Source organism: Oncorhynchus kisutch, linkage group LG9, assembly GCF_002021735.2.
Source record: "Oncorhynchus kisutch isolate 150728-3 linkage group LG9, Okis_V2, whole genome shotgun sequence".
NCBI lineage: Eukaryota > Metazoa > Chordata > Actinopteri > Salmoniformes > Salmonidae > Oncorhynchus > Oncorhynchus kisutch.
In genome coordinates, this window is record NC_034182.2 from 23,404,244 (window position 1) to 23,421,427 (window position 17,184).

General features: G+C 42.0%; 1 protein-coding gene across 1 annotated transcript; it reads right to left on the bottom strand.

Moving 5' to 3' along the window:
- Positions 1-584: 584 nt before the first annotated feature.
- On the bottom strand, positions 585-14,168 carry LOC109896920 (zinc finger protein 80-like). Its single transcript, XM_020491375.2, has 2 exons — positions 13,885-14,168; positions 585-4,791 (listed from the first exon to the last, which is right to left on the bottom strand). Exons 1-2 carry the CDS (start codon positions 14,048-14,050, stop codon positions 3,809-3,811), a joined length of 1,149 nt encoding a protein of 382 aa, XP_020346964.1. The 5' UTR covers positions 14,051-14,168; the 3' UTR covers positions 585-3,808.
- Positions 14,169-17,184: the final 3,016 nt, after the last annotated feature.

Sequence of the window (17,184 nt, forward strand, 5' to 3'; positions counted from 1 at the left end):
TGTCCAAAGAAGGGCCAGATGCATACAGAATGGTGTCATCTGCGTAGAGGTGAATCAAAGAATCACTCACAGCAAGAGCGACATCATTGATATATACAGAGAAAAGAGTCGGCCCGAGAATAGAACCCTGTGGCACCCCTATAGAGACTGCCAGAGGTCCAGACAACAGGCCCTCCGATTGACACACTGAACTCTATCTGTGAAGTAGTTAGTGAACCAGGCGAGGCAGTCATTAGAGAAACCAAGGCTGTTGAGTCTGCCGATAAGAATACAGTGATTGACAGACTCGAAAGCCTTGGCCAGGTCGATGAAGATGGCTGCACAGTACAGTCTTTTATCAATGGCGTTTATGATATCGTTTAGGACCTTGAGCGTGGCTGAGGTGCGGCCATGACCAGCTCTTTTAACATCATGCCGTATGTGACTGATGTCTTTCCATCGCTCCCATTCACTGGTGTAGTGGTGCCTGGAGAAGTGGGTATATACATTTTGACAAAAAGTTTCCAAATGGCCCGCCCAGCTAAGGAAAGGCACCCAGTGGGGGAAATCCTATGTTTTCCAAAATATTTTTCAGATTCTCACTCTCAAAATCACCCTTTTTTTTATTATGGAAAAATACAAAAATGTGGTCTAAGTCCACAACAATGCATAAACCACATCAATCTGATAGGGTGGGCCTGTCAGGGCCTGGCTCTCCAGTGGATGGGCCTCTGTTCACCCAGGCCCATCCATGTCTACTCCCCAGATGCAAACAACTCATCACAAATAGCCTACTAATCAACACTTCGGACTAAACTTTATCAATACCTGGTTTGCATACCAATTGTTACCTTAGTTAGCATTTACTGGTAGATAACATCAATTGAAACTTATTTCCTACCCTACCAGTTAACATCATTCTTCTGTGAGCTGCTCAATGCCCAAACCAGTTGAGACCTGCACTCTTGCTGCCTGCAGATGATATTCCGCTGTGTACAGCACGCAGAAAGGAGCCTACACAATCGTTACTTTTGTGCATGATTTCTTTATTGTACTACATTCATGATAAATCGTATAGTTCCACTACACGACTTTAATACCCATCGGTAGGGATTAAGAAGTAAGTATATCTATACGCAATGCCCACTGAAAGAAAGTGGGTATACGGCTTATTCTTGCGTTTACCCTCCACTACACCACTGGCCCTTTGTGTTTTATAAAAAGCGCACTCTCCTACAAGAGTGCGCAGGTATTACGGTTGCTGTCCTTTCATAATCACGAACATGTCACACACGGAAGGCCTATAGGTTCGCCACTGCGCAAACATGTCTATAATAGATAATAAGGCTGTTAAGATGCTGTATTAATGTTTCAAGAAAGGAGTGTATATATTTGGCCTGATTAATTAGTTTTATGCGCTGACTGAATGGAATCTGATAATTCTGAGTCTTTTTACTTCCCTGGTCTCGGGAAGAAATGACGAGTCCTCACTGCCCGACCGAGTACAAATGTATCCGACAGAGACATATGTGATCTCGAGACCGGACTACTGTACTCAGGTGTTCAAAAACGCATATCAGGCCGAGAGCCTAATGCTTTTTAGGTAGTTCTCTATGAGTTTTAGTTGAGAAAACGATCTTACGGCAGAAGCGACAGTTACAGGGATGGTAAAAACAGCAGTACTTAAGTAGTACTTTAAATTATTTTTACTTAAGATGTTTTTTGGGGTATCTGTACTTTACTTAACTATTATTTTTTTGCCAACTTTTACTTCACTACATTCCTAAAGAAAAGAATGTACTGTTTACTCCATACATTTTCCATGACACCTACTCCTACATTTTGTCTGGAAAATAGTCCAATTCACACTTATAAAGAGAACATCCCTGGTCAACCCTACTGCCTCTAATCTGGCGGACTCACTAAACACAAATGTTTCGTTTATAAATGTGTTGGGAGTGTGCCTCTGGCTGTCTTTCAATAAAAATTAAAAAGTCAAATAAATTGTGCCCTCTGGTTTGCTTAATATAAGGAATTTCAAATGGTTTTTACTTTTGGTACTTAAGTACATTTCAACAAATCCATTTACATTTGATCCTTAAGTATATTTAAAACCAAATACTTTTAGACTTTTACTGAAGTAGTATTTTACTAGGTGACTTTCACTTTTCCTCAAGTATGACTGAGTACTTTTTCCACCACTGAAAAACAGCTTGATAGTGGTAGCAACATCAGGGAAACTGTGCAGAAGGGAGTTACAGCAGTTCTGTAACATCTTTAATTGAGCCACTCATCCTCCTTAATTGCTGGTCTCAATACGTTCTGGAAAGAGATTAGGTGTATATGAAGCTCCGGGGACAGGTCGTCTGGATACTGGACAGCCAATAAATTGGCAGATGCAAACAGATTATCACCTTCAGCAGACAACAGTTCTTGAGGGCTTGAACAAAAAAAGCCAAGCGTCAGCTGGAGTGGTGTGAAACTCACCGCCATTGGACTCTGGAGCAGTGGAAACGTGTTCTCTGGAGTGATGATTCATGCGTCACATCTGGCAGTCTGGCGGACAAATCTGGGTTTGGCGGATGCCAGGAGAACGCTAGCTGTCCCAATGCATAGTGCCAACTGTAAAGTTTGGCGGAGGAGGAATAATGGTCTGGAGCTGTTTTTCATGGTTCAGGCTAGGGGGCCCTTAGTTCCAGTGAAGGGAAATCATGACGTTACAGAATGAAATTATATTCTAGACGATTCTGTGCCTCCAGATTCGTGGCAACAGTTCGGGGAAGGCCCTTTCTTGTTTCAGTATGACAATGCCCCCATGCACAAAGCGAGGTCCATACAGAAATGGTTTGTCGAGATCGGTGTGGGATAATTTGACTGGGCTGCAGAGCCCTGACCTCAACCTCATCAAACACCTTTGGGATGAATTGGGGTGCCGACTGCGACCCAGGCCTAATCGCCCAACATCAGTGCCCGACCTCACTAATGCTCTTGTGGCTGAATGGAAGCAAGTCCTCACAGCAATGTTCCAACATCTAGTGGAAAGCCTTTCCAGAGGAGTGGAGGCTGTTATAGCAGCAAAGGGGGGACCAACTCCATATTAATGACCATGATTTTGGAATGAGATGTTCAACAAGCAGGTGTCCACATACTTTTGGTCATATAGTGTATATAACTTATAAATGCCTCATGAGCTCAGTTCAACAGTCACCTCATCAGATCACAAAACATCAGAACCTAAAATCTTGTTTTACTCCATTATTTGCAAACAATGTAATTGTAAACAAACACTATATAGCCTCAAAAGATGGTTAAAAATATCATTTTGATCTCATGAGTGGCCAGTCCTTCCATCCGTAGACCTGTCTGAATTTGAGTGTTTTTACATTTCTTTCTCCCTCAGCTGTTTACCGAAAAAGCGTCGGGGTGTCCACTTTGTTGTTGTTTGTACTGCAAAGGGGTATACTAGCCACCGTGCTTCTACATCTGCGTTGCTTGCTGTTTGGGGTTTTAGGCTGGGTTTCTGTATAGCACTTTGACATCTGCTGATAAAACAGCTTTCTAAATATATTTGATTTGATTAGCATACCCCTCAGATCTGTAAGATTCCCATTATACAGTGTACTACTGTTTGATCATTACCTCACCATTCAAATCATATCAAACTTTATTTACACAGGCTTTACAAAAGTAAATGAATCTCACATCTATCTATCTGTAACGCAGACCATGAATGATCCAGAGTTGCTTTGCTTTCCTAGGAGTGTTATACACATCCTGTTTTTTTTAATTCCCATCTTGACAGATGTCTTTGTCCTAATTATCTTTCCTTTCAGTTTTCATCCTGTTTTCTTTCTTTATGGACTTTATGCACATGCTTCAGCAGATAAGCCTTGTGAGTGAATCTTAAACCACAGACTGCACAGCCATGTTGTTTCACTCCTTTGTGAGTGAGTGTATGAGTGGTTAGGTTCCCCTTGAGACGGAAGCTTTTCCCACAGTCACCACAGCTAAATGGTTTCTCTCCTGTGTGAGTCAGTATATGCCTCCTTAGGTCCCCCTTCTGACTGAAGCTTTTCCCACAGTCGCCACAGCTAAACGGTTTCTCTCCTGTGTGAGTCAGTATATGCCTCCTTAGGTCCCCCTTCTGATTGAAACTTTTACTGCAAAAATTACAGCTAAATGGTTTCTCTCCTGTGTGAGTCAGTATATGTCTTCTTAAGTCACCCTTCTGAATGAAGCACTTCCCACAGTCACCACAGCTAAATGGCATCTCTCCTGTGTGAATACGCATGTGCATGGACAGATTTCCTTTTTGTTTGAATGTCTTGCCATAAAAGGGGTAGTTGCAGGGTTTCCCCATTGGTGGGGTCGGAGCCAATGTTGGGCTGGGATCCAATGGTGGGCTGCTGTCAAGTCCTACTGGGTTGCTGCTTATGGCTGAGCTGTGGATAGAGGCATTGTTTTGATTATCTGGAGGGTCACAGGAAATGTCGAAACCCTTCAGGTGGGTCACAGTGGCAAAAGGTTCAGGATCCACTCGTTTAGAGTCAATATCTACGTGCTCCACAATCTGGGTTTTAGGAAGAGTCAAGGACCAAAGTGGGTCCTCCTGATCACATTCACTTTTCACACAGGAAGGAGTGAATTTGAACTCTATGATATCAGGCTCCAGCCCTTGAATCGGCTCTTCCTCTATAATCTGTGTGGGCTTTGGGTCCTCCTGCACCAGACTGGGATTCCACTCTTGCTCACAGTGCTGCTGCTCAGGTGGATCCTCCTCTTCAGCGACAGCAAGAGAGAGAGGCAGGGAGCCTGGAGGGAAGGAGAGGAAGAGCAGAATGAAATATAACACTTGAATCATACAGGTGAATTATAGATCTCTATGATCTATACAGCCATTAGATGTGCCTGAGGGCAGATAGCTAGGGCCAGCTTCTAGAACGAGATTTCATCTTAGTCTAGCAGTAATAACACTAGCCCAGCCTGCAACTTATTTACCGACCTGTATCTGTGCATGTTTGACGACGCTCAATCGGTACTTCCATTGTCAGCGAACGGTTCTGATAAGGAATGCCTTGTATGCGTCGCCGAGTGGTATGAATAAGGAATTGATTATAAAGGATTTATTTTAGTAAGTTACTATTTTTTCAATTATTTATCATGGGTGCCTATTTACATTGTCAGGTTGTAATATTGTCTGTTTTACCTATGAGGGGATTTGATTATCTGGCCCAGGTTACACCGATGGGAGGCCTCCCGGCTGTGAGCCAGAGCCAGGTGCCCCGGCCAATGTAGTGATGTGCAGTTCGCAAATGATTCCTTATTTTTGGGACGACTCTTTTTTTACATACTCGAGAGTGATGATTCGTTTTTCTGAGTAAATCGTTCATTTGAGTCGTTCGTTTGACCTGCTGGGCAATGAACTCTACAGCAGGATTAATACGCGCTCCTCTAGTGACGTGCTTACACCAACAACTGTATGGAATATATGCGCGCTGGCAAAATAGATCGTGCTGCAGGCAGCATAAATAATAAATAAAAAATACATGTTTTGAACTGATAATTGTTCGCAGGGTGCAATAATTAATGCAATTAATTGATCATTGAATGTTATGATGGACACAGCTTTGTTAAACCAAAACATACACAGCCTTTCCTCAACCAACTCGAACGCGAGAGAATCGTCACGGGTGCTGCAGTCAGCAAAATATAGTGTGCTTTATCGCCCTCGCGGCAGTCAAGCAATGCATTCCGAAAAGAGTTGTTCACAATCTAGTCCGGTTGTGGCCACAACTAGACCTATCATATTGTTATTTTGGTGTTTACATATTCCATTGGTCAGCGCAACATGTACTCAGAATCTATTTGTTGGTCATTCTACAACTGATTTATCAATCACGTCATGGCATTTATTCACATCTGTATAAAAGCCTCATTCTGTTTTACTTCTGTAAAACCCTGAAAAAGGCCAAAAGTCCAAATGCGTTGGTTCTACTTTTAGCAATAACGACGCTTTTTCAAATGTAATTCCATTGTCCTTCAAGTGTTGCCGAATATCCTCTCTACCTCAGTTTCCTACTTAATTCATGCACTTTGGTTGGAAAGTGAGGCAGTGGCAGTGATCCCTTCCCTTTGCATCCCAGATTGGTGCCCAGGAAATAATTCAATCCAATTATTAGACGTGAACATCCCACCTCCAATTCAAAACCAAACATGGATGTCAATGTTTGCGCAGGATGTGAAAACACGCTTCGTTCTACAACCTGTCTGCAGTAGCATGGTGCCCGTATTGCCAAGCTGATTAGCTAGGACAAACAGGTGTGAAACACAGACAAATATGCTCACAAAGGAAGAACAACATGGAATCTATGTTTAGTTTTGATTTGGAGGTGGGGTGGTATAGCATCTAGGTACGTTCACAGACGGGAGTCTACCTCTGCCCGAGCACCTGCCCCTTTTCCCTCCTACTCGCCAAGAGCCCCTTTGGGTGGTGGTATAAAATATATATTTTTTTTGTACAGTTTTTGTCGTTGTTGTTCTGATCCCACTGCCCCCAAGTCATTGTGACGTCAAGTTCGCCACCCCTACCCCGTCTGTTGGTCTGCCCTATATGAAGCTGGGTTGTGCCTTTTTCCCCCCAGTCTGCTCTGTACGGTGATTGCGTGCGTCCGGTACCCAAACATACACGGCTTGAAATACGGTCACCGTTCGAGTGTGTGTACCAAGTTTAGCTACATAGTTTAGCTACCAGAAGTGAAATGACAACATTGAACTGGGAACAATAATATTTTTTGTATAAAATATCTAACAATGAAAGACAAGGATTGCTGTTTTGAATTTGGTCAAGTTAGTGTGGGAAAGGTGGAAAAACAATTGTTATCATCAATAATGATAGGCCACCAGGTACAGACAACAATGATGACAAACTATTGAGAATGGTAGCAGACTCAGTAGTTTGTATTGAGCAGACTCAATGTATTGCCACGCCTATTTGCAATATTTTTAACTAAAGCCTAAATGTGTGTGTGTCTACTGGCGGTCCGGTACGGATTACTGGTAAAATAAATAGTGGGGGTACCAGTACCCATAAAACATGAGCCTATCACAATAATTAAACAGATTTCAAGAAAACTGTAAGCCATTGCACTATTATCATATTAGCATACATTACAGTTAAGAACGTGTGGTATGTCAGTGAACAGCATGCAGCCAAAACAGGTCTTTCACAATATTTAAAAAACAATGGCAGGAAAACACAGGTTGGAAAGCAAATGGCTCCTGCAGAAAATAGAAGACTAATCTGTCTGTAAGCTACAATGCAAAACAAGAGAGAGAGATAGGCTTTTGGCATGAGCACATCAGCCATCACTGGTGACTGAGCTGTGCATCATTGGGTGAGTCAGTGAAACTGGCAGTGGCGTGTATTCATAGATGCCAAAGGGATGCCAGTGTTCCCCAAAATAATTACTAACAAAAAAACAAAAAAATTATTTCCTCTCTGTGTTTCATCATTTTCCTTGAATTCGCAAGAGGATGAATGTATCTCACCGGAGAAAGCATCCATGTGAGGGAAACAGCACCCCTCTGTCTCTGTATATGTAGACCATCTATCTGATGCTGTCTGGTCAAAAAGAGTATGACATCGTCGCCACCCGTAGCATTGAATGCAAGGGGAGCCAGCGTGCATTTGGCTTCCCTTGATAAAAAAGTATTAAATAATAGCGAATCAGCATTGAACTGAACCGAGTGAGCTCAACTGTGAATGGTCCTGGTGCACCAATCACATCACATCGATAGCAAAACGTCATTGACAGAAAACTTGAATTGTTGTGTTGTTGTCCTCCGGTGGCTAACTAGCTAAAATCGGCCTATTCATAAATGAGCCATGGATGGAGATAGGGATTTGGACTTGTGGTTTTAATTCATTTTTAGTATTGGACAATGATTAGAACAGCGATTCTGATCCAACCATAAATTCATACATTGTGCCCCTGGCCTGAGAGGATGGAAGTTCAACATGTAGCTAGATGTAGTAGTCTAATGTTAACTAGCTGGATCATCTTTGGCCATGAAAGGAAGTTAGGCTAGCAAGCAAGAATTTCAGCCAGGTAGCCTAGGGCAACAACAACTAAAAGCATGTACTGTATGATAGTCATAGACCGTTTCGTCAACATGAGAGAGGAGGATGGCATTGGAATTTCTCTACAAGTAGGGTGAGTCAACATGTTTTTTTCTACTTAAACACAAGCTCACACACGCACAAACACACACACAGTATTATACTAAGAATGAGGTGATTTGATGATATTAAAATGTTGAAGTTGAAATGGTGCTGGAATTAGTGGAGGTAGCTGCTTTTTTCTTTGAGACTTGCTGTAACTCTCCGTGGTTCTAAATCAATAGTTTCGTAGTCTGAAAATGTAGTAAACATCAACTTGTTTGACAATGTTCTCGGTCATCTAACTGTTTGTTACATGCAATATGCTTTGTGGACTTCACCGAACAGAGGTTGCTCTCTGGATATGTGAATATACAGTATTTTATAAACTCAGCAAAAAAAAGAAACGTCCCCTTTTCAGGACCCTGTCTTTAGAAGATAATTAGTAAAAATCCAAATAACTTCACAGATCTTCTTTGTAAAGGGTTTAAACACTGTTTCCTATGCTTGTTCAATGAACCATAAACAATTAATGAACATGCAGACTCTGAAAAACACCAGAGGAAAGATGCCCAGGGTCCCTGCTCATCTGCGTGAATGTGCTTTAGGCATGCTGCAAGGAGGCATGAGGACTGCATATGTGGCCAGGGCAATAAATTGCAATGTCCGTACTGTGATACGCCTAAGACAGCGCTACAGGGAGAAAGTACGGACAGCTGATCGTCCTCGCAGTGGCAGACCGTGTGTAACAACACCTGCACAGAATCGGTACATCCAAACATTACACCTGCGGGACAGGTACAGGATGGCAACAACAACTGCCCTAATTACACCAGGAACGCACAATCCCTCCATCAGGGCTCAGACTGTCCGCAATAGGCTGAGAGAGGCTGGACTGAGGGCTTGTAGGCCTGTTGTAAGGCAGGTCCTCACCAGACATCACCGGCAACAACGTTGCCAATGGGCACAAACCCACCGTCTCTGGACCAGACAGGACTGGCAAAAAGTGCTCTTCACTGACGAGCCGCGGTTTTGTCTCACCTGTGATGATGGTCTGATTCGCGTTTATCGTTGAAGGAATGAGCGTTACACTGAGGCCTGTACTCTGGAGTGGGATCGATTTGGAGGTGGAGGGTCCGTCATGGTCTGGGGCGGTGTGTCACAGCATCATCAGACTGAGCTGGTTGTCATTGCAGGCAATCTCAATGCTGTGTGTCACAGGGAAGACATCCTTCTCCCTCATGTGGTACCCTTCCTGCAGGCTCATCCTGACATGACCCTCCAGCATGACAATGCCACCAGCCATACTGCTCGTTCTGTGCAAGACAGAAATGTTTCCTGCAAGACAGAAATGTCAGTGTTCTGCCATGGCCAGCGAAGAGCCCGGATCTCAATCCCATTGAGCACGTCTGGGACCTGTTGGATCGGAGGGTGAGGGCTAGGGCCATTCCCCCCAGAAATGTCTGGGAACTTGTAGGTGCCTTGGTGGAAGAGTGGGGTAACATCTCACAGCAAGAACTGGCAAATCTGGTGCAGTCCATGAGTGTACATGGTACCTCATTCAGGTGATGGTGATTTTCTATGTAATACAACACTAACAGATTATAGAGAAAACAACACAATTATCACAACACATAGGTTGTAATGTATTTTTGATTTTTTTTTCTGTCTTGGCTTCCCCAGGGTTGTACCCATGGATCACTACTGGAAACTGGATATCATTTTTAGGACTATAATTTACTCCTCATATAGGCTATTGATGGATTCAAGAAAAGGTTGTTTTATTTATCTCAGATTCTCTGTCAAAGTAGCCCGTCATATCAATCATTTGTGTGGTATTAAAAAACATTCTGCCAAAGTCTCCAGTCATGTAGAATTGCACGAAATGCCTTTATAAATGGCCAGGTCCCCAGGCTACTAAAAATGGTCCCGTTTGTGCGACTTCTGTAAGTGCCTCTACAATTTAAAAAGAATAATAATAATCTCAGAGCTCCTTGGGTCATCCCACTCTCGTGCTCACTTTTTATTCTAGCACCTCCAGATGTACAAATTAAGCACTGAACACCGGTAGTCTAGACTCTAGCTACATACAAAAATATCCACACAAGCTACTAGCCACATAGCCAGTCAGCCATATATCATGATTAAGAAGATAATGAATTTTAGGCTATATTATGAAATTATTTAAATCGGCAATATGTAACTGTTTGGGCAACGTGCCCAAATTCACATAGAGATGTGAGTTATAGATTGAAAGCAGGTCTAAAAAGCGGTAGATCTGTTCTAGGTGCGCTATTTTTATGCTTCCCGTTCTTAAGTTTCATTCTTGCATCTTTTACTTTCAGTTTTGTACACCAGCTTCAAACAGCTGAAAATACTATATTTCCGATTATGGAAAATATATTTCACAGCGGTTTAGATGGTACAATGATTCTCTACACACTATACTTGCTTGTTTTTTCACATAAACTGAAATTAGGTGAACTATTAGAATTTTAGCAACCAGGAAATGGAGGAGTGATTTCTGCATAGTACACCATTAAGAGCATTGAAGATAAATCACAATCTGTTCAACCTAATAATTAATTGCACACACCTGGTGTTCCAGGTCTAAATCAGTTCCTGATTAGAGGGGAACAATGGGGAAAACGCAGTGGAGCTGGCTTCAAGGTCCAGAGTTGAGTTTGAGGGGCCTATAGTATGCCAACATACTCAAGAATAGCTTTTTTAAAATGTATTATGAAGGAGCAAACATGTCTAAATGGGGTATTGTGGGGTATTATGGGGTATTGTCTGTAGATTGATGAGGGGGAAAAACGAATTAATCCATTTTAGAATCAGACTGTAACATAACTTGTGGAAAAAGTGAAGGGGTCTGAATGCTTTCCGAATGCACTATACCAGTTATACATTTCTTGTTTAAGAAACATTACAAAGCATGCTCATCTGTTTTTTGTTGTTGTGATATGCTGTGTAATTGTGTCTGAAAAAAATACTGTGGCTGATAAGAAATCAGAGTGGCTGATAGATTTTTCCATCTACCTGACACAGTAGCTGGTGGACCACTCTGCCTCCAACGTGGAAAAAGCATTGCCAAACAGGTACAGACATAGGTCGGTAAAATAAGTCACATGGTGGGCTAGTTTTATACGGCCAGACCCGAAATACAATCAACATACAATGTCGATCTAGAAGCGGGACTAAGTTGCCTATATCCCATTTCAATCAGCTTTTCCTGACAAAATAAAAACAATTTTTTTATCATGCATGGTCAAAGTTACAGTAGATAACTGTTTTTAAACCCTCAATTGAGCTCTTATTTTTGCTCAAAGCCCAAAGTGGTTTATTCTACAACCTTTCTCCAATCGATGGGCATTTGGTAGTCTGATTTATCAGGCCGTAATACAAAATAAATTGGTATATTCAGGCTGAAACGAATGAATGCAAACTCTTGTAAACGTTCCTTACAAGCCAGAATGTTGAATAAAGTAATTCTACTGGTGGTCTGTGTGGTTGTCCTTCAGCCGCTTAAAATGTAAGATAAAATATCCACAGGAGAGTATTGTTTACCTGACTTTTTAGAGTGCCGGTACTAAAGTTGACATTTCTATCACCTGGCACATGCTCAAAACCATGTGAACACCTGCTGACTTCAGTTTGTATGCATGCATCGCACGCACATGCGTTTGCTCATGACCGAAGACACGTGCACAAGATGGAAGTACATGCACGCAATGCATGCATACTAACTGAAGTCAGCAGGTGTTTACATGGTTTTGTGCGATATGTGTGATAGAAATGCCAACTTCAGTATCGGCACTATAAACAGTCGGGTAAACAATACTTTCTTTTGTCAAAAATGTTGACCATCTTAAAGGACCAAACACTACGGACAACCGGTAGAGTAAATTAAAATATAATCGTATTAAACATTCTGGGGCAAAGCTTCCTTCCAGGACCTCTATACCAGGCGGTGTCAGAGGAAGGCCCTAAAAATTGTGTGTCTCATGTGACTAATAACATTGGATTTGTAATACCTTGATCAGACCGACAGCCTCGTTGCATCAATGCTGCGTAATAAATTCTGCAGTAAATGACAGGTCCAATCAGCATCCTCTCAGAAATAATGGGTGGGTTTAGGGACAAAATCACACTTCGCCAAACACTGAGGGGATTCGATTAATATGGCATGGCTGCCCGGGTGGACGGATTGGCATGGCTGCCCGGATGGACGGACTTTGCACCAGGTGAAATGTGATTGTATTAGTTTTGGAACCGGGCTGCCTCCCTGCTGTGGCCGAAGGCGAAGTAGGCTCAAAACAAAAGTGAAGTAGGTTAAACACATGGAGTAACGAATAGGAATCAGTGTTTTCCCATGTAAACGTGATTTTCTTTCATTTAAAAAAAAAAACGGTTTATATTTTTTTTCCACATGAAAACTAGTTAGAAAACTCGAAAACATATTTTATGGAAAAAAAGAGATGTATGTTTCTGGACGATGCATCATGCCGCATTGTTGACAATATGACTGAGCGGCGCAATTACTGTTAGATTTGAGCAGGGTTCCCCTCCCCCACCGGCTCCGCCGGGCGCCGAAAGACGTGGATGTTGATTAAGGCAGCCCCCCGCACCTCTCTGATTCAGAGGGGTTGGATTAAATGCGGAAGATATATTTCAGTTGAAGGCATTCAGTTGTACAACTGACCAGGTATCCCCCTTTCCCATAGCCCGGTGCAACCTAGGCCAACTTAATCGAACAGTGCTTTGAACTAGGCCGTCCTCTGATTGGTTGACGGTGATCCAATCGCCGACCAGGCTAGTTATTCTTGGGCGAATCTAAAAAAAAAAGTATTTATTTGAATCCAGGTTTATCTGGCGACATAATTAAGTTACACATAATATCGTCAGAGGGTGGAGGGGGACCTGTATCAGTGATCTTGACCTGATAGAGACAGATCACCTGCATAGATTGGAGCACCTTATGTACTCACCCATGGATATAACTGGTTATAACCAGGTATAACCGTGTACAAAACTACCGTAGATATATGCCAATTTGCGGTCAAAACAACTCATGAAAGTGAATAAATACTTTGTAGAACTGAAATGAGAGAATCCAGCTACCCTCTGAATGTACACATGCTGCATTGGTGTGTATTCTCCAATTTCTTTTATACAATTTCTATAATATCCTACAATATTCTATATGTGCAACTTGATATGATATTGTGGGTGCTATACCATTTGGTTTGAAGTGACAGAGGATTTTGTCATGTTTTGATACCACTCCCATTGTTTCACTTACAGCAATGCTAATGCTGGCTGTGGGGTAAGTACATAAATAAAATTAAGCTATCTTTTTTTTCTTTAACCAAATGTGTATTTAAACGTTCTGAAAACGAAATGATACTATTATAAATCATGTGGATTGGACTTAGGAAAAAAGCTGCGCAAAGGAAACATATTTTCGTTTGACAGAATATGCAAATGAACTGTAATTTTGATCAAATAAGTGTTTTAGTCAAGTTTGTTTTCAGATAACATTAATTACATGTCTAGTTATGTTTTGATAAGACATAATTAGATGTTTTTGCTATGATTGATTTTTCCAATATTTTTTTCCTGGGATCAAACTATGTTGGTAGCTTTAGGGGTTAAACAACTATGAAATTGTGATTACTGTTATGTCAAACCGTTGATTAATTGAATAGAACTATAGCTATCTACCAGTGTATCTACATACGAACCTATTTTACATAGTTTTATCTCCTGTGTGATCCGCAGCATTCTCCGTAGCCGATCATTCTCCTCCTGGTACTCCGCCACCGTTTTCTCAACTGCCCCGACAATCTCCACAACAGCCGCCGTTAAACGCTCATTTAAAAACACATGCAACAACTGTAGTTTAGACATGTTTAGTCGAATTATAGTTGTGCAGCCTATTCTGCTCAGCCAGTGGGTCTTATTTTCTCCACATAAGCAATGGAAAATAAAGTCGTCTACAGTACTACTTCCGTGTTGTAGTCTTTTTTTTTCCTTTCTTTTTCACTCCTTGCTTCTGGTGGGTGGCGAACACAGAAACATACAACAGCGCCGCCAGCTGGATGGGGGTTTATTACTTTACAAGGCAGCCTACAGACCAAAAGTAAATGGAAACGATAACTAAACTACATATACTGTACACAAACAGTGTTTAACATAAGTATAGGATGATGTGGGAGAATCAATTCTTCATCAGGAGTCGACTGTATATCGTTACTCTATACAAGATTAAATCTATATCATTAAGTGGCATTATATCAAAATTTATGAGAAATACTATTGGCCAAATGGGATGGAGATCGTTTCTGAAAATGATACGTTTTTAATGCATCAATAACACCAGTCTGAGCATTCTCTTATCACCCTGAGAGACATTTCAAATCAAATAATCAGAAATTCCTGTTTCTACTTACCTGAAGAAATGTACATACTTTGAACAGCTGGCCTGTGAGCTTCCAACAATACTCTGTACTGTTTGAACATTGCATCATCGTCCAAATCATACTTGATTTACAAAGAACATTTTACAAAGGTAAATCCATCACACATCTATTCCAGTGGCTTTGCTTGCCGATGGACGTTTCACATATAACGTGGATAAGGATGCCAAATGGACTCGGATAATACAAAATATACAGTATGTGAAAGCGCCCTATGAGTGTTGTCCACATCCTGCCTTTTTTCACCCATCTTACTTATCCATTTTTTTTTGTGGATATTTTTTACATGCTTGAGTAGGTTTTTCCTGAAGACTAACCAAAGCATCCTATTGGTAAGCATCCTATTCTGACCATAGCTTTTCCCCCAGTCACCTCAGCTAAAAGGACTCTCTCCTGTATGAGTCAGTTTATGCATGGTTAGGGTCCCCTTCTGGCTGAAGCTTTTCCCACAGTCACCACAGCTAAATACTTTCTCTCCTGTGTGAACCCTCATCATGTTCCCGGATAAATGTCACAAAAGAGGCAGGCACAGGATTCCCCACCATGACAGAGTTGAACATGGGTCTTCAGTTTACAGGTGGAGTTGTAGCGTCTTTTGCAGAAGTGGCATTCCCTGGGTCTCTTCTTGTGGAGAATCACATGCCTCTGGAGGTCAGCTTTCTGAGCAAATATTTCACCACATTCACGGCAGTGGTGAGTTTTTCTAGATGTGGTGTTGGGTTTAGAAGATTGTTCCCCCAATGGTGGGTTGAGATCCAATGGTGGGCTGGGATCCAATGGTGGGCTGCTGTCAAGTCCTACTGGGTACGGCGAAGTTGTGGTTGGAAACATTATTGCCGCTGTCTGGAGGGTCACAGGGAGTGGCATGAGTCACAGTGACAAAAGGTGTGAGATCCACTGGTTTAGTCTCTCTGTTCTCCACAATCTGGGTTTGGGGAAGAGTCAAGGACAAAAGTAGGTCCTCCTGATCACATTCCCTTTTCACACAGGAATAATACAAATCGAAGAGCACTTGAAGATGCTTTTCCCCCTAACTAGTCCGGAGTTCCTCATGTTCCTGTTTAATGTGTGTGGGCTTTGGGTCCTCCTGCCCCAGACAGGGGCTCCACTCGTGCTCACAGTGCTCCTGCTCAGGGGGAACCTCTTCTTCAGAAACAGGGAAAGAGAGCTGTGGGGAGTTTGGAGGAGAGGAGGAGCAGAGTGTCACACCCTGGTCTTAGTATTTTGTGTTTTCTTTCTTTATTTGGTCAGGCCAGGGTGTGACATGGGTTTATTTTGTGGTGTGTTGGTGTATTGGGATTTTTCGTAGGTTTTGGGATTGTGGCTTAGTGGGGTGTTCTAGCAAAGTCTATGGTTGCCTGAGGCGGTTCTCAATCAGAGGCAGGTGATTCTCGTTGTCTCTGATTGGGAACCATATTTAGGCAGCCATATTCTTTGAGTGTAGTGTGGGTGATTGTTCCTGTCTCTGTGTTTGTTCACCAGATAGGATAGGCGGTATAGGCGGTATAGGCGGTATAGGCGGTATAGGCGGTATAGGCGGTATAGGCGGTATAGGCGGTATAGGCGGTATAGGCGGTATAGGCGGTATAGGCGGTATAGGCGGTATAGGCGGTATAGGCGGTATAGGCGGTATAGGCGGTATAGGCGGTATAGGTTTTCACGTTCCGTTTATTGTTTTTGTATTGTTCGTGTTTCGTCTTCATTAAAGATGTATCGAATGAACCACGCTGCATTTTGGTCCGACTCTCCTTCGACGGAAGAAAACCGTAACACAGAGGTTACCTTAGTCTGATTAATTAGACTGTAATGAACAATTTCATTGGTATATACAGCCTGAAACATTGGAGTGCAAAATGGTGTAAATGTTTCTTACAAGCCAGAATGTTGAATAAAATGACATTTGAACTTACTCTACCGGTTGATTGTGCGGTTTGTTCTTCAGCCACTCTAAATTTGAGACAAAATATCCACAGGAAAGCATTGTTTACCTGACATTTTAGAGAGTCGGTAGTTACAGTGCCTTCAGAATGTATTCATATCCATTTGACTTATTCCACATTTTGTTGTGTTACAGTCTGAATTTAAAGTTGATTCATCTCACCAAATCTACACACAATAATAATGACAAAGTGAAAACATATTTATAGAACTGTTTGTAAATCTATTGAAAATGAAATATAGAAATATGTCATTTACACAAGTAAATGAGTCAATACATGTTAGAATCACCTTCGGCAGTGATGTCACACCAGCCTTCGCTTTGGCTCTCCCTCCTGTCCAGCTCAGTTGTTTCGGTGTCGCCGGCTTTCTAGTTGCTGCCGAACCTGCTGCTGGCAAACGTCCTTCACTCATCACACACACCTGGTTCCAATCCCCACTCTATCAATGTATACTGTATATACTCCCTCTGTAATTTATCTTTGTCGGTCATTGTAAATGCTGCTTTTTTTCCCCTGAGAGGAATCTTGCCTACTTTTTTTCCCCTGAGAGGAATCTTGCCTACTTTTTTTCCCCTGAGAGGAATCTTGCCTACTTTTTTTCCCCTGAGAGGAATCTTGCCTACTT

Excerpts from the sequence above, each read along its gene's own strand:
- LOC109896920 (XM_020491375.2), bottom strand. The coding sequence starts at position 14,050 with ATGTCTAAACTACAGTTGTTGCATGTGTTTTTAAATGAGCGTTTAACG. Across the intron at positions 4,792-13,884 it reads GATAAAACTATGTAAAATAG|GCTCCCTGCCTCTCTCTCTT; the intron begins GTTCGTATGTAG and ends CCTTCCCTCCAG.